General features: G+C 48.3%; 1 protein-coding gene across 4 annotated transcripts in view; it reads right to left on the bottom strand.

Annotated features, from left to right (window-relative positions):
* The window catches only part of FBXW8 (F-box and WD repeat domain containing 8), a 123,835-nt gene that overhangs the window by 26,549 nt on the left and 79,345 nt on the right, over nt 1-17,941 (bottom strand). For all 4 annotated transcript variants that reach the window (XM_062182002.1, XM_062182003.1, XM_062182004.1 and 1 more), the window contains exons 6-7: nt 16,423-16,619; nt 12,958-13,164 (exon numbers count right to left, since the gene is read on the bottom strand). In XM_062182002.1, the coding sequence (XP_062037986.1) occupies nt 12,958-13,164; nt 16,423-16,619 (404 nt within the window). The remainder of the gene's footprint in view (nt 1-12,957; nt 13,165-16,422; nt 16,620-17,941) is intronic.

The following is a 17,941-nucleotide window of genomic DNA, read 5'->3' as shown; positions in this document are numbered from 1 at the left end:
GCAGACTTAACATTGTACATGAAACTCCGGATATTACATTAGCTTGCTTATCAACTTACCTTTTATTTTCATTTTATTTTTTATTGAGAAGCAGAGTTAGAGACAGAGCGAGAAACAGAGAAAAAGGTCTTCCATCCACTGGTTCACTCCCCAAATAGCCGCACCAGCTAGAGCTGGGCTGATTGGAAGCCAGAACCCAGGAGCTTCTTCCAGGTCTCCCGTGTGGGTGCAGGGGCCCAAGCACTCAGGCCATACGCCACTGCTCTCTCAGGCCATAGCAGAGAGCTGGATTGGAAGAGGAGCAGCCGAGGACTAGAACTGGTGCCCATGTGGGATGCCAGCACCACAGGTGGAGGCTTAGCCTACTACGCCACAGCGCCGGCCCCTCAGCTTACTTTTGACTAGCCTGGCAACTTCCAGTTTGGCCCCAGGTTCAACAGGACAAAGGCCGCCCTCCAGGAGGAAAGACAGGCACAATGCTGCTAAAATCAGATTCCTCATGCAAAGGACAGCTCAGGAGACAGCTGAGGGAGGCAGCGGGGCCTTTGGTGCAGGGCAGACAGCTCATCCACGGGCTGCCCTCTCCTCGGAGGTGTAACCCTCTGATCACGCCACAGGGTACACAGTGGTCTCAGAGACACAAGCTTAGCAGTGTGTGGCCATCATACAGACAGGCTGCTCCTGATATGCACGGAACACCTCTCAGCTTTGCTCCATTTGAGTCTCACAGCCACCAAGAGGGAGACAGATGGACACTCCCGTCTACACTGTATGCATGCATCAAGAAACTGGGGCTGACACAGTCAACACGCCCCAGAGTCCACAGGTAACAAAAGTAGCCGAGGCAGCACTAGGTGCAGCACAGCTGTTCCCATCCCTGTCAGCTGGCTGCCAGACAGGCAAAGACGGTTAGAGTGACAGCTGCTGTCTACAGTGTTCTCTCACAGGCAACACTGCCACTCCATCAGGTGGACACTACGAGGTTTCTCAGTGTACCATGAGGACACAGAGTCCCTGAGAAGTCAAACCTCCTGGTCAGCAATGAAGCTGAGAGTCCTTTAAACTTCTGCTCAAGGGTGCTCAAAGTGTGGGCTCAGAACCAGCAGCATCAGCAGCACTGGGCTTGTGAGATATGTGAATTCTCAGGCCCCACCCGGACTCCTGGGCTCCAGACTCTCATGTCCCCTGGCACGTGACAATCCCAGCACTATGCCTCCGTTACCTCCAAGCCAGGAAAGAACCTCCACAGTTAAAGAGGTGCTACGCAACTATGAAGACTCACTTCCTACCTCCCTACTGCTGCCACGCAGGTGAGGCAACAATGCTGGCAGTCACTGTGCCACGTGTGAGACACAGACCTTGTGTACCAGAGGAGCTCAGTGCAGCAGGATCGTCACATACAGCCTGGACTCTGGGAAGGCTTCTTCTAGTAATGGACTCTGGATGGATCTGGAGACAGGAGGGGAAGAGGAAACGCCCCTGTCGGAAAATGAAGCGGCAAACCCAGGACTGGGTCGGCCTGGCTGGAGCTGGGACTGTAGAGCTGGGAAGTGGGGCCCGACTCCCCAGAGTCTTCAGACCAGGCCGAAGCACCAGGCCTTACCCACAGTCCTCAGCACCTGGCCATCACCCTGACACAACATGAAATGGATCAGGACAGGTGTCACCAGAGTGCAAAGGTGGGAAAAGGGCAGGGTGAGGTGAGGGAAGGGCCTGTGGATGGGATGCACTCAAAGGGGCATTATTTCCATGTCATTTCAATGTTCATTTTAAAACCTACAGTGAACACAAGAGAAGAATTTGAGACCCACGGAACCACCACAGCGCAAAGAGGCCACCTGCTGGCAGGGGGCGGGACATTTAGCGTAGCAGCTTAAGTAGCAGCGTGGGACTCCCACAGCCCATATACAAGAGCCTAGTTCCAGTCCTGGTTACTCCACTTCTGATCCAGCTTCCTGGTAATGCACACCCCGGGATGGTAGCAGATGATGGTTCAAGTATTTGAGTTCTTGGATGGGTTCTGGGCGCTTAGTGTCCGCCTGACCCAGTCCTGGCTGTTGTCATCTGGGAATGAACCCAGAGCAGATCTCTGTTTCCGGGCTGGTGCTGTGGTGCAGCTGGTAAAGCCGCTGCCTGCAGTGCCGGCATCACATATGGTCATTCCAGTTTGACTCCTGGCTGCTCTACTTCCAATCCAGCTCTCTGCTATGGCCTAGGAAAGCAGCAGAAGATGGCCCAAGTCCTTGGGCCCCTGCACCTGCGTGGGAGACCTGGAAGAAGCTCCTGGCTCCTGGCTTCGGATCAGCTCAGCTCCAGCCATTGCAGCCATTTGGGAAGCAAACCAGCAGATGGAAGACTTCACTATTCTCTGTCTGCCTAACTCCGCCTTTCAAATAAATAAATCTTTAAAAAAAAAAGTCCACTGTTTCTTAAATTAAAAAAAAAAAAAAACCGAAAAGTATGAAGAGGCCACCTGTGGAATAGTGTCTTAACCTGTAAAGATCCAAAGAAAACTAGGTATGGACTAAGGCGTGGGTCCAGTCAATCAGTCACATCTGGCACAGTTATCCAGCAGGAGAGATGCGCCACACACGGGGCTGGGTTGCCAGGCAGGTCATGGTCACAGCAGAGCTGAGTTCGGCCCACGACACGCTTCACACAGCTCACAGCCCTGTCTCAGCACACTTCGGAGTTGGTTGCCCTTCCCATGTCTCCCTCTCTGGAATGTGATCACTCAAATGTGGGCTGAGCTGGGGTTTTCCTTTGTCTCTCTGCAAAGGGGGTGTACCCTGTACATTAGTAACGCGTCCAGAAAAGTATTTGCTTGAAAAGAGTAACTCTGCATCCATTAGGACACTCATCTGCAATTCACTAATTGATAAGTTAATTACAAACCCACTCAATACCACAGTCCCTTACAGAAGACTGAAGTGTGGAGTAAAGTAACAAATCACAGTCATCCACGCACTGGATAGAAAGCTGAAGTTCTCCACCCTGGAGTATTTTGTCAGTCTAGTTCCAACTGCTGTGGACACTGGACACTAACGTGCTGTAGATGTCCTGAAACAAGCTCTCAGGGGCCGTTTTCCGTGTGCTGCCAGACACACAGGGGAAGCCTGCAGCCTTCACCAGTGTTGCCACTTCCACCTGTGCAGCGACGGCAGCCATTTCCAAAGGCCTCTCTTAGGTCATGGCCAACCGAAAAACAAGCTGACTGTTCACACTAACAATCCCCCGTGTATTAGGCCCAACCTGCACAGAGAAACTAGAGCCGATCTGTGAAATAAATGCAAAAATCAACTCCAAATTCATAGTCTCTGATGGATGTGGGAAGACGAACCAGGATGGAAATTCCACATAAATAACCAGGGATGGAATCCGAGCTGAATTCACAGCCGGAAGAGCAGAAAGGCAGTGACCACGACACGCTTCAACGTGATGATTCCGTGAAACTGCTCAGAGCCTCAAGAACACGGATTTATTTCTCTAAAAGCTGGAAAACAGTACACATGACACTTCCATGTACACACTAGCCAAGTGTAAGTGAAGACAAGACAAGTAAGACACCATGCCAGCCCTCACCAACGGTGAGACTCTCACACATTACCTGACTGCGTTAGTTCCGCACGGAAGCTAAACGGACCCCTCCCTTCCTACTCTAAATGCACTCTTTCAGAACCTTTCCCAGGAAAGTGAATTCTGTGCAGAAGCAGGGCTGTGCCATTGCCAGGCGCAGCCTGAACACGGCTCCCACACCTGTCCCCTCCACAGGCTGCTGCTCTTTCCCGGGTACCACCTTCCTCACTCCAACCTGACAGGGAGGTGACACACAGCCTACCCAATGCCGTGTTGGCCGCCCACAAAAGCACATTACTCCCTTCCCAGCATCATCCCAGCTTCCAAATGGGAAGACCAAGGAGAAGAACCTGCTTCAGGTTTATCTGTCTCCAGACACCTCCACCTGGTCCCCCTCGACTGAGCCCCAAGTAACTTCACCCTGTTTTCACCTACCTGCCAGGACCGTCTGAGAGCCCAAGTTACACTGAGCTTCATCAGAGATAGCAAGACTCCAACAACACTTGCACAGAAGAGCCCATCACAGCCCGACACGGCACCAAAGACGGCAGAGGTTCTTCTATCGTGAGCAACCCTACAGCTCTGTGGAGGCGCTTCAAGGTTTCCACAAGGGAGTACAATGTCCCAGCGGTACTGAAGTTTGATACCATTTCATGACCATAACATGCACGCAATGCATTTGAATGTTCAATCCTCATCTACTTATCCATACAGATGTCCATTACTCTGGAATTCACCAAGTTCACAGCATAGATCTTCTTACGACCTCATGTGCACCTCAACATGGAGAGAACCACCTTCATGTTGCTAAGTCACTAGAAGGACCACCAGGCAGATTTCATCTCTGACCCATCTATTTCCAGTGTCACTCACGTAGCTGGCATACAGCATGCTTTCAAGAAAGTACTCACGAACAATGACCGCAGGGGCCGGCATTATGACAGAGCAGGCTAAGCCTCTGCCTGCGATGCCTAGTTGGGTGTCGGTTTGAGATGCAGCTGCTAACTTCTGGCCCAGTTCCCTGCTAATGCGCCTGGGAAAGCAGTGGTCGATGTCCCACATGGGACACCACAAAGAAGCTCTGGGCAGCTAGCTTTGGCCTGGCTGTTGTGGCCATTTGGAGAGTGAACCAGCGGATGGAAGCTCTCTCTCTCTCCCCTTCTTCCTCTCCAACTCCCCTTTTCAAATAAATAAAAAAAAAAATACATCTTTAAAAGAAAAAACAGTGACACCAACCTTAGCAGAAACAATGATCGTAACAATGAACAACAGTACCCCATAACTGAGAACACTGGTCTCTAAAAGCTTTTTATTCGAAACTTCCCCAAAAAGAAAATATAAAAAAGCTGAAAGGTTTATAAAAACAAACATTTACTTTGTGAATCTTCAATTCTGTACCCATTGTGCTAGTAAAATACCAAGTTTTTCTTCTCTGGAATGGAACCTGTCCCAGAGCAGGTGTGGGACAACGCAGCCACAATCTCTGAGCACTGAATCCCGACTCCAAGGGGTCTCCCAGACAGGTGACTCAACTGGTGACAATGACAGGCAGCCACCCGTCTCCTCACACCCACTCGCGGGAATGATGCTCACAGGAGGTGCTGGCTCTCGTCTACCAGCGTGATGTGCGCCGAGGCAGCAGCGCCAGGCAAGCGTCCTTGTCAAGCACAGCCCAGCCCTCCGGATGACTTCACTCCCACCTCCCTGATTAGGATGCACGCCGCGTGGGGCTTAATACAATCTGCCACCAAGCGCCAAGTGCTCCAGACCTCCATGAGGAAATATGTCCAAGTACACGGAATGACGCTAAGAGCCCTAAGTGGATCTCTCTCCTTTATGGGCATGAGACGCCTCGCCAACATAACGCTCCCAAACGAGGCAACTGTATCCTCTAACCCTCACCTCTGAGAGCAAGATTATATCAGGCAGCAAAAGAATTAACAAGATGATAAGGTATCATAAAAACGTTTTCATAAATGAGTGTTTTTGACAGATTCAAGAGCTATGAGACATCAAAACAAATTTTCAAGGGATGTTTGGACACAGAGGGCTCTGTTAACAGGGCTGACACTGAATTCTGCACTGCAGCCGGATGAAGAGACGAGGACAGAGTAATTACTCTTACAGTCCACGAAGTGGCTACCCTTAAGGTCATTTACGCCACTCCAGTCTAAGAACCCAAGAATGCAGCATCAGAACTTAAGAATCTGTTTCCATCTCAAAGTAAAAGACCTTCCAGCAGCCTTTGCCACCACATATCACACACCCAGCAAGACACGAGGAAAAGCAACCATTTCCCGCCTGGTCATCTCTGCCGGCACTAAGCATGGATTCAGAAGAATCTCCTTAGAGAGCAAACATTACAGCAACAGACTCCTTGAACCATCAGAAGCCCTCAGTTCCTCAGGATCCCCAGTGTCAGATCAGCTCAACACAGCTCCACAGGTACCAGAAACAACTGGAACATCGGTGCTGGTCAGCAGCACAAAGGTCATGTGTCCGGCTCTCCTCATTTCACAGCAGAGAAAAGAGGAGGAGCAGATACAGAGAGTCGCTGTCTCTCACTCAAATGGGTACCGAATACGCTGAGCACTACGGCAGGCATGGCAGGTAAAGCCGCTGCCTGCGACACCAGCATCTCATGTGGATGCCGGTTTGTATCCCAGCTGCTCCACTTGCAATCCAGCTCCCTGCTAATAGCCTGGGAAAAGCAGCAGAAGATGGCCCAAGTGTCTAGGCTGCTACCACCCACGTGAGAGACCTGGACGAAGCTCCTGGCTTCAGCTTGGCTCAGTGCTGGTCATGGTAGCCATCTGGGGAATGAACCAGTGGGTACAAGATTTCTCTCTCCCACTGATTTTCAAAATATATTAATTAAAAGAAAAAAAAACTGAGTGGGGCCGGTGCTGTGGCATGGTGTGGGAAAGCAGTAGAGGGTAGCCCAAGTCCTTGGGCCCCTGCATCCATGTGAGAGAGCAGGAAAAAGCTGCCTTTGGATTGGCTGCGCTCCAGAATTGGAGCCATATGGGGAGTGAACCAGCGGATAGAAGACTCCTCTCTCTCTCTCTGCCTTTCAAATCAATCAATCAATCTTTGGGAAAAAAAAAAAGGCAGCTGAGCATGGGCACCTATCAATGTATACTGCAGCTCCCTCCACCCTAGCACGGCCTGATAGGGAAACTAGGTGGTCTAGTCCTTCGTCCTCAAAGCAGGGAGCTGCAAAACCATCAAATGAAGGGCAGGGAGCCAGTGTTACGGCACAGTGAATTAAACCACTTTTGACTGGCATCCCATATTGGAGTGCTGGTTCAAGTCCCAGCTGCTCTACTTCTAATCCAGCTTCCCGCTAATGCACCTGGGAAAGCAGTAGAAGATGGCCCAAATGCTTGGGTCCATGCCACCCACCTGTATGGAAGACCTGGATGGAGTTCCTGATTCCTGGGTTCAGCCAGGCCCAGCACCAGCTGTTGTGGGCATTTGGAGAATAAACCAGCAAATGAAAGAGCTCTCTGTCTCTCCCTCTCTCACTTGCTCTGCATTTCAAATACATAAATGAATAAATAAAAATATTTTTGTTTTAATGAGGACAGGAACAGTCAGATTTCAGCATTTCTCTCCTGGCCTCGCTTTTTGTGATCTTTCTGTAAAGCCTCCAGAAGAAGAGCTGTGAAGGCGCCCCGGAGGTGGACTGCTGCCCACCACTGCCTCGGGTACAATTCCTGGGGAGGACTATCAAAACAACAGGTCTACCGTGAGGAGCTGATCCTGAACACACATTCACGTGGTCGTGTGCGCTCTGCAATGGCAGAGGATGGTCAGCAATCCAACAGCCATCAATAGGGTGTTGGCCCAATTAAGGCACATAGGATAACATAGTTCAGAGTTATAAAAAAAAAACAGTAAATTCTTCATTCTGTCAGTTTCCAAGGAATTCTGTTGCAAGAAAAAGGTACACAGCATTGTAATGTTTTTAAGAGGGGGTTAGGTGCATACAGAAGTTTGCTGATAAGTCCACGAACTGTCCCTGGCAGCACCCATTGGGCTCCAGGAGCAACGGGGTGGCAGGCTGAGAGGAGAGGGAAGAAGTCTTCTCACTGTATACCCTCCTTCCTATCTTTGATATCTGAACCAGGGAAAAACAATACCCGGTCAAAAGATAATTTCTTCTCTTATATGTTTAAAAATCTAATCCTATAAAATAAAGATAATAGTCAATACTCCATGACTTGTCTTGGCCAAAGAAAATGTTGGCAGACCCAAATGTAGCCCCTCATTGTGACTTCTGAAGTCTGTATCTGTAGACCTGGGTCCCACAGACTAACCAAGACATAATGGGGCTGGTGCTATGGCACAGCAGTGCCGGCATCCCATATGGGCACCGGATCGAGTCCCGGTTGCTCCACTTCTGATCCAGCTCTCTGCTATGGCCTGGGAAAGCAGTGGAAGATGGCCTAAGTCCTTAGGTCCCTGCACCCACATAGGAGACACAGAAGAAGCTCTTGGCTCTTGGTTTCAGATCGGTGCAGCTCTGGCCATTGTGGCTAACTGGGGAGTGATCCAGCGGATGGAAGACCTCCCTCTCCCTCTCTCCCTCCCTCCCTCTCCCTCTCTCTCTCTCTCCCCCTCCCTCCCTCCCTCTGCCTTTCCTTATTTCTCTGTGTAATTCTGACTTACAGATAAATAAATAAATCTCTCTTAAAAAAAAAAAAAAAAGAAGACATACTCTTGGGCATAGCTCTCTGATCCCTGCCTACCTGAGCTACAGATGACTGTCAGTCAGCTATGCTGACAAGGCTTTTTAAAAAGATTCAGCAGGGGCCAGGGTTGTGGTGCAGTGGGTTAATAGCCCACCGTCGTGACATCGGCATCCCGTGTGGGCACTAGTTCTTGTCTGGCTGCTCCACCTCTGAGCCAGCTCGCTGTTAATGCACCTGCGAAGGTAGCCGAAGATGGCTCAAGTGCTTGGGCCTTTGCCACCCATGTTGGAGACCTGAATGGAGCTCCAGGCTCCTGGTTCTGGCCTGGACTGACCTAGCCCTAGCCTTTGTGCTCATTTGGGGAGTGAACCAGAGGATGGAAGAGTTCTCTGTTTCTCTCTGTAACTCTGCCTTTCAAATAAAATAATTAAAAAACAGATTCAGCAGATAAGCTTTTGTTAAATTAACTTGGTTTCTGTAGAACATTATGTTTATTAATTGAGCTAGGTTACTTGACAAGCGTCAGTTTGCTAAAATCTATGTGTATAAGGCTGCTTTTTTTTTCTTTTTAAAGATTCATTTATTTATTTGATAGAGTCAGAGAGGGAGAGATAAACAAAGAGATCTTTTATCTACTGGTTCACTCCCCAGATTGGCTGCAACAGCCAGGGCTGGGCCAGACGGAAGTCACAAGCCAGGAGCTTCTTCCAGGTCTCTCACATGGTGGCAGGGGCCCAAGGACTTGGGCCACCCTTCGCTGCTTTTCCCAGGCCATTAGCAGGGAGCTGGGTCCAAAGTGGAGCAGCTGGGACACAAACCGGGGCCCATAAGGGATGCCGGCATTGCAGGTGGCAGATTTACCCACTACATCACAAAACCAGTCCCTGCAGAATCCTGTTTTAACGCTACAATGCCAGAACAGCACTGGTGCTCAGTACTATCTATGATGAACTCATGCAGGCTGGCTAGCTAGATGTGCACACAGAAGACTCTGATTCGTGTTCAAACAGCGCTAACGCAGCTGTGGTGCCTATGCAATGCTAATGTGACCACCAGATGATGCAGGATGTCTCTAACTAAACAGAACCACACCTCTGGAGTGCTGCTACAGGTTAAGTCCTGAGTGAGGTTCCATGTGAACACTTGGACCTCACTGTCTTTTTTTTTTTTTAGTTTACTTATTTATTCAAGAGGCAGAGTTAGAGAGAGAGGGAGAGACTGAGAGAGAGGTTTCCCATGTGCTGGTTCACCACTCAAATGGCCACCACAGCCACAGTTGGGCAGATCCAAAGCCAGGAGCTTCCCCTGGGTCTCCCACATGGGAGCAGGGGCCCACGGAGTAGGTCCATTAGCAGAAAGCTGGATCAGAAGGGGAGCAGCCAGGACACACCTGGCACCCATAAGGAATGCCGGCAGCAGAGGCTTAACCTACTATGCCACAGCGCAAGTCCCTCACTATCTGCTTGATCATGTTTAATCAGTAACAGATGATAGCAAATCCCAGTTTTGTAATAGGTACAAAGCAAGATAAACCACTTTATGTTCACATGAAGCCTTTATCTGAACTCCAGACATATAGGCCAGCGGTACAGATACACACCCCAGTGTGTACACAGCTCCAGGCAACCTAACACACTGTGCCGCCAGGTTGATGCCAGATACAACCAAAACATGGCATCTACAAGCTAAACGACACTGAGCCTTGCGCACGGGATGACTTGGGAATTCTGACATAACATTACAGCATAGCAGGATGGTACTAAAATCTCACAGAGCCACCCACAACACAGCTTAATGCATACAGAAATGCTGCATGCAATCACACGTCTTTAAAATGCAAGGTTTTCAGAGGAAGCAGAAAATGCAGTAGGCGCAACCAAGTGAAAGGTCTTGCCTCGGCAAAAGCAAGGAAGTTACACAGCAGCAGCCTGGCGCTCATCTCACTTGGGAGTGGGTGGCATTTGTGCTGGGGGAATATCTCAATGAAAGTTGTCACCAGCACTGCTAACAACCAGCCTTTCGCCCACGTGAGTGTGTGCAGGTCTGCTGTGTGTTCACAAAATAGCTGGGTGACAAAATGCTATTGTCATCTTTCAAAGAAAATATTGCTTACCCCCATTCCTAATTTTAAGACACCTGTGAAAAATATTAGGTCATAAGTTATTTGAGGGACTATATGGCTTTACACAAAAATTTTCATAAAATTAATGTATTAATCAGCCGATTCTTATAATTATTGGGTTGGAAACTCCAAGAGGCATTAAAAAAACACCTACTACTAAAGAACCCTCCTAGTCTAGTTTTGTGCTGAACTATTCCTTTAACGCATTTCTAAAATGTATCTACTAAAGGAATAAATCCTTTCATATAAGTCAAAGAAAAACTGAACCTGCCAGATGAAAAATTTATTAAGAATATGAAAAATTGAGGGGCCGGCGCTGTGGCACAGGGGGTTAATGCCCTGGCCTGAAGTGCCAGCATCCCATAGGGGCACTGGTTCTAGTCCCGGCTGCTCCTCTTCCAATCCAACTCTCTGCTATGGCCTGGGAAAGCAGTAGAAGATGGCCCAAGTGCTTGGGCCCCTGCACCCACATGGGAGACCGGGAAGAAGTTCCTGGCTCCTGGCTTCAGATTGGCACAGCTCCGGCCATTGCAGCCAATTGGTGAGTGAGCCAGCGGAAGGAAGACCTTTCCCTCTATCTCTCCCTCTCACTGTCTGTAACTCTACATCTCAAATAAATAAAATATTAAAAAAAAAGAATATAAAAAATTTAAACCAGATTAGTATTTAAAACAAAAAACTACACTTAAGAACTCTAAAAAGAAATGAGCCAACAAAAACATGAAAGCATCAGTTAAAAATAAGAAAACAGTCTTTCCTCTCTCAACACATGAGCTCACCCCTGCTTTCTGGGCCAACTCAGGAGTTCTGTGGGCACAGATCTTCCGGCTGAGGTCACCGGATGCGCCCCCCAAAACAGCCGACTCGAGCACAAAGGAAGCCCTTCTTCCATGGAGGATCCGATATGCCACGCATGCTTCCTATGCGCCGCTGTCGTCCAGGATAAAGAATACCTCACTGACCTCCGCCATGCCAAGCCAGGAAGTTTCTGAGCACTCGCTAGGTTGCAAAACCAATGACACAGAAACCAGATGTGACTTTACAGGACAAACACATCTGGGAGCTAAGATGTAACAATCACCACCAGAGGCCAGAATCTAACTATGAGGAGCAGGAAGCTCTTCACAGTGACAGTTAGCCCTCACGGGCCAGCCAGTACGCTTAAAGCCTTACACACATCTTTCCATTTCAGCCTACACCCCTATCAAGTAGGTACTGTACGAACCCAGTTTTACAGATGAGAGTGAGACATAGAGAGGATCAGGCAATCTGCTTAAGGTCACAAAGGGTAGAGGTTGCTGGTGGGGCTCGGACACAGGCTGTGTGCAACCAGAGCCTGGATCTTGTTCAGTCCACACTCTGTCCATGCAGAGAAGGGGCCTCCTTCCTCAGGAGGACACTGTTGGAGAAGCCCATGGCCCCGAGGCTTCCCTACCCAGAATCCTACTAGCTGCCAGCAGGGTCCACTGCAAGTGAAACTGGAAGGAACAAAACCAGACAGGAAGGCACAGAGAGCTCTATCAATCAGCTGCAGGACTAAGTACTTGGACTACAGTCAGGACAGGCTAGGGAGTGATAAGATTCTGTCATCATTCAAAGAATTTCAATTAAAAACTCGTCTTCCTACTTCAGGCCCAAAGAGCATCGGAAGGCACTTTTACATACTGTTGGTGGGAATGTACATTTCTGTCTAAAAAGTATTTATATATTATTTTCACCTATTTGAAAGGCAGAGTGACACAGAGAGCAGGAAATAATCCATCCACTGGTTCACTCTCCAAATACCCACCACAGATGGGATCTCCCGTGTGGGTGGCAGGAACTCAAGTACTTGAGCCACGATATGCTGCCCCAGGATGCATTAGCAAGCTGGGTGGGAACGGTAGGAGCCAGTACTCGTCCTGGGACGGATATGGGATGTAAGGGTCCCAAGCCACAGTTTAACCTGCCGTGCCACAATGCCCAACCGAGGATGTAAATTTTGATGCAATCTTTTTAAAGTGCAATTTGGCCATGTCTGCCAACATCTCAAGTGCACATCATAGAGATGAAACATTCCAGGACTTTTGCAAGTCCCAATCTCCACGTGGCACTGCCTGTAATAGCTGAAACAGTGAGAGCGAGCCAAGTGCCCACCCCTGAGGAGACGAACAGCCTATGGTTTGTAAGCACAGGCTGGGATGGCAGGTGTGGAAGCTTGGCTCATGCTGACATAGAGCACCCTCCAAGGCACACTGCTGAGTAACAACACTGGGTACAGAACAGCACGCACACAGTGACCCCATGCTAGTGACACGTGTTCCTTACAAAAGTACCTACACGTGCAACACACTGTTCTACGTGGATATCAAGGAACCACTCATAGCGTGTCCAGTGGAGTTGAGGAAATGATCACTTTTCTTTTTATATCCTTTTGAAGGGCGTGAACTTTTTACCATGCTCATACACTACCACCACACAGCAGAGAGAAAAAACAACAGGGTTCTGCTTTTCCAAATGCCTTCCAAAACATAAAATCTACGTTCTTTTTTTATTAATCTGACATCTTGCTACTTCTGTTACCTTGTTTCCTTCGTACACCCATCCTAGGCTCTTTACGCCAAAGGCAACCTGGTTGGCAGAGACATCCAGACACGTGACGGGCTGACCGTAGACATAGTGGAGGGTTCTGGCGGAGTCTTCAGCTTTCAGCAGGTAGACCAGATCTCCAGCAGCGGCTATTGCCACAGGGTACCTTCCAGTATCTGGAACTATTTCCAGGTAGTCAACCTATTAGAAGATAAAAGTTGTTTAGTCCTACAAACTCATCCCAACTTGGTCAAAAATACACAATTCCTCCTCCCCTCAACAGGAAGACCAGCAACCCAACAAAGAAGCACAGGAGGACTGTTCATAGGAAACCCAACACCAGCACCTCTTACAGAACTGAAAAGGTGCTCACCATCAGAGAAACACAGTACACTCCTAAAATCAGAAACACAAAGTGAAACTGACTGAGATACAGGCAAAGACCAAAAAGTCTGATAACGCACTGGACTGGAAGTGACGGGGGGAAAGCCACATTCCTGGGAACCACCTGCTGTTGGTGGGACTATATCCAGTCCATCCCCTACCAAGAAAAATCCGGCAACATAAATCAAAGCCTCAAATGTACATATACCCTGTCCCAGCAAGTCCACTTCCAGGAATTTACTTAGAAATAAACTCACACATATGCAAAATGACTGTGAATAGATTTTTTGCTTAAGTACTATTTTGTCACAGCTAAAAACTGGGAAAACCCAGACATGCATGATTAAGGGACTAATTCAATAGATTACAGTACATCTTCACGCTGGGAAACCATGCAGGCATAGAAGAAAGCATGGTACCCTTACAGTGTCTAAGGTGAGCTGGGAGGAGAGGGCTGAAAGGGAGCAAGGAGGGTACCTGGCGGCTGGAGCACTAACACACAGGAAAGCTGGGGGCAGAGGAGGCAGGTGTAAAACGCTCTGGACTATACACGCATCAGCCTGCCTTCAAGGAGGGAAATGGGTTTTATGATGGGTGGATGAAGCGTTCTCACTGTCAGCCTCACCATGTCTTTAAAATTCTGAACCATGGGAGTGGTTATTTTTTTATTCACAAAATAAAAATGTTTTTAAATGAAAAAAAAAAAAGAAAGAAAAATTCAGTTTCACATTAGCAAAAACCCTATTTGATTAACATGTGTGCAGACACCAAAAATGTGCTCTCAAAAGGTTAGAACTATCTCAGTTCCCTGCTCTCTCCTGGTTTCAAGGTCATGCAGTGATTCCACAGAGAGTCCTTCGGCCAATCGAGGGCAGAAGGGTCACTGACGCCAGCATTTTATACCTCTGCGGTTCTCCTGACTGCATGATCACTAGCACTTTCTCCAATGTGCATGGCTATGAGGAACACCTGTCAAAAATAATTTGCTTTTCTCTATCCTCAAGCGACGTATTTCTCCCCAGCGTAGTTTGTAGCAGGTTTTCACCTCCTTGAGTAAATGATGAGTATGAATGCCGAAGGTGAACCACACTGTGTGATTATGAAAATCTGCAGTGAAAGAGCATGGCACTTCCCAGACAGCACGCCAAACAAGCTCAACTCCTGAAGACTGTCCAGGGGAGCTCGAGAGAGAGTAAACATCCGGGTGACTCTGCTAATCCTTGGGCCCAACAGTGCCAGTGGCAGCCCAACGTCGCCAACCATGGGTCCATCACAAAGGACGGGCATGCTCGGCTAACACCACAGCCCCAGGAACGCTGCCACTGCTGTCCAGGGACTGTATCTGGGGAAGACAAAAATGACTGTGCGGGCCAGGGGGTGCCTTTTCCAGGAATACTGGGCACATTCTGGGACAAGCCCTCAGCCAGGGTGAGAAATAACACACAAAAAGTGTTAGGAAACACGCCTCCAGCGTTGGCCACTTGTTCCTAAAACCACTCCTTATTTTCCTAAAATATACACCTTCAGCTGAGCCATCTGACTCCGTCTTAGCACTGGATTTCTGACAGACCAAGAGGCCCAGGCTGAGAGTGGCTGTGCTTTGCTGGGAGCTGTACATGACTTCCAAAAGCTTCTGGTCTGTGCCAGGATGTCCCCTGCTGCCAAGGCTGGACTGACACTGTGACAGAGGGACTTGCATTTTAAGTAACTGAGTCCACATAATTACTGTTGCTCTACAGTGATCTTTAGTCAGAGACCAAACAACAAGCACCATGGCAGTTTCATGAACAAAGGAAAATAGTCTAAATAGTCTACGCTCACGTTTTCTTTTCTTTTTTTTTTTTTTTATTTGACAGGTAGTTATAGACAGTGAGAGAGTGACAAAGGTCTTCCTTTTCCATTGGTTCACCCCCCAAATGGCTGCCACGGCTGGCGCGCTGCGCCAATCCGAAGCCAGGAGCCAGGTGCTTCTTCCTGGTCTCCCATGCGGGTGCAGGGCCCAAGCACTTGGGCCATCCTCCACTGCACTCCCGGGCCACAGCAGAGAGCTGGACTGGAAGAGGAGCAGCCGGGACTAGAAGCCGGCGCCCATATGGGATGCCGGCGCCACAGGCGGAGGATTAACCAAGTGAGCCACGGCGCCGGCCTCTACGCTCACGTTTTCCAATAAAACTCTCGGAGGGCAGCATCAGGCAGTCTGGGAACAGAACACGTAGACTGAGAGACCAGCTCTCACAGGGAGGAGCTCCCAGAGGTGAGCAGCACTGTGGCTTTCTACAAAGTTATCCAAGTCTAACGTGATTTCCACCAGAGCGCATGGGAGAGGAATAAGGATCAGTTCCAGGTCAGGTCATCAGTTCATTTTTCAAAGCTGGTGTCTCCGTTTACTCTCTAACAAGTGCCAAAATGAAGTCTGTTTAAATTAAATCCAAATTCAGCAAAGACGGAGTTGAGCACTTCCTCCTCACCACCAAATCATCTCCCAACATTCAAAGACTGAAGTTATGGAGAACCGCACTCCAAAACAATCTCCACAAGGGAACTGTGAGGCCTGGGTCACCTTCACACACGCTGTTCTGGAACACAGCTACTCAACGAACAGTGCTCGCTCGAGAGTCACTACTCCTAATTCCAGGCGAGACGCTTGGGATGAAGAAAGTAGGATGGGAACCCTTCCGCCTACAAGGACTGGGATGACGCCACTGACCCCTTTTAAACTTCTCTATTGGGCCAGGAACCAGTCTCAGATCTCCAAGGGCGCCAGTCCACCATGCTGGCCTGAGTGAGCCCAAGCACCACCATGGTGAGAAACTGTGGCCCGGGGGGTTAGTTCTGAGGTTTGACTCACAGCTTTCGCACTCTGAGACCTGGGGCACGTCAGCTCACCCGTCGGAGCCTCTGCTGGCTTCGTGGTAAATGAGGGAAACACCCCTACCTGCTTAACACAGTTGTGGGATTTGTGGAGGCAAGGCCCACAGAAAGCCCAAGTGAATGGGAGCTGGCAACATTACTGCTGTTTATTTTAGACACAGAGACTCTAAGAATGGAAGATAAAATGCCAGACTGAAAGCTCACCAATTTCTGAACTTCAAACTCTGTAGCCATCTGCCAGTAGCCCTCCTCGTTGGGGTACAGCATTATAACACCAAATGCAGAGGCTGTGGCGACAGTGGCACCTTTTCGGCTGAGGGCTAATGCTTGGATTCTTGCATCGTGCTCGAAACGGTGGATAGGATACCTTCCAGTCCTTAGATCCCAAATATTAAGAAACCCTATGTAAAGAAAAGCAATGTGGGTAACAATGTTAAATGAGCTTAACACATGTTATTAGTAACAATCATGTAATATAAAGAAAATGTAAAAATAAATAATGAACTGGCAAAAAAATTAGCATCACATATTACAGAGGGTGTATTTCCTTAACACATAAAGGGCTCTAAGACGCAGTAAGAGGGGCCAGCACTGTAGCTTAGGAGATTAAAGCCATGGCCTGCAGCATTGGTATTCCATATGGGTGTCGGTTCAAGTCTCCGCTGTTCCACTTCCAATCCAGCTCCCTGCTAATGGGCCTGGGAAAGAAGTGGAGGATGGCCCAAGTCCCTGGGCCCCTGCACCATGTGGGAGACCCAGAGGAAGTTCCTGGATCCTGGCTTTGGTCTGGCCCAGCCTCAGTTCCTGTGGCCATTTGGGGAGTGAAACAGCAGATGAAAGATCTGTCTCTCCTCTCTGTAACTCTGCCTCTCAAATAAATAAATAAATAAATAAATCCTTTAAAAAATAAAAATTTAAAAAAGATGCAATAAAAAAATCAAGAAGTGAGCAAAAAACATGAGAATGCTGTTCATAAAAAAAGAAAAACAGACATTTAAACATAAGGAGAAACGTAAAGACCCACCCTCGATTAGAAAAACACAAATATAACCTGCATTATGATACTATTTACATCAGCCAAACTGACAAACATGAAGAGTATCACAAAACATTCCACTGCTGAGGAGATGAAGAACACGCTTTCTCTGAAATTGCAGGAGGCACATAAAGTAATTCACTCACTCTTGAGGCAATCTGACAACATCTGCCTAATTACAAATGCATACACTCTTTAACTCAACCACGTTTATACATGAACACAAAGAAGCATGGATAAGGAGTCATGTCGTATTTTTCATGACGAAAGCTTGCAAGCTACCAAAATGTCCACAACAGACAACTGTGTAGACAGCAACCTCTCCACAGTCTGGAATTTGGAATAAATGAGCCCTTTACAAAGAGGTAGCCAGCCTTACATGAAACCTATAGAACAGAGGGATAGTCTGAAATAGCATGTTTTTTTTTTTATTTTAAAATATTTATTTATTTGAAAGGCAGAGTTACAGATAGAGAAGGAGAGAGAGACAGACACAAACCTTCCATCCTCTGGTTCATTCCCCAAGTGGTTCCGATAGTCAGGGCTGGACCAAGCTAAAGCTAGGAGCCTCATCTGGGAGCAACCTGGTGCCCCACTATGGAATGCTGGTGTTACAGGTGGCAGCTTAACCTGATATACCACAATGCCAACCCCAATTCAGACACACAAATACATGTAAGCACATAC

The sequence above is a fragment of the Lepus europaeus genome, chromosome 23, assembly GCF_033115175.1.
Source record: "Lepus europaeus isolate LE1 chromosome 23, mLepTim1.pri, whole genome shotgun sequence".
Classification (NCBI taxonomy): domain Eukaryota; kingdom Metazoa; phylum Chordata; class Mammalia; order Lagomorpha; family Leporidae; genus Lepus; species Lepus europaeus.
This window is presented reverse-complemented; position numbering and strand designations above follow the sequence as displayed.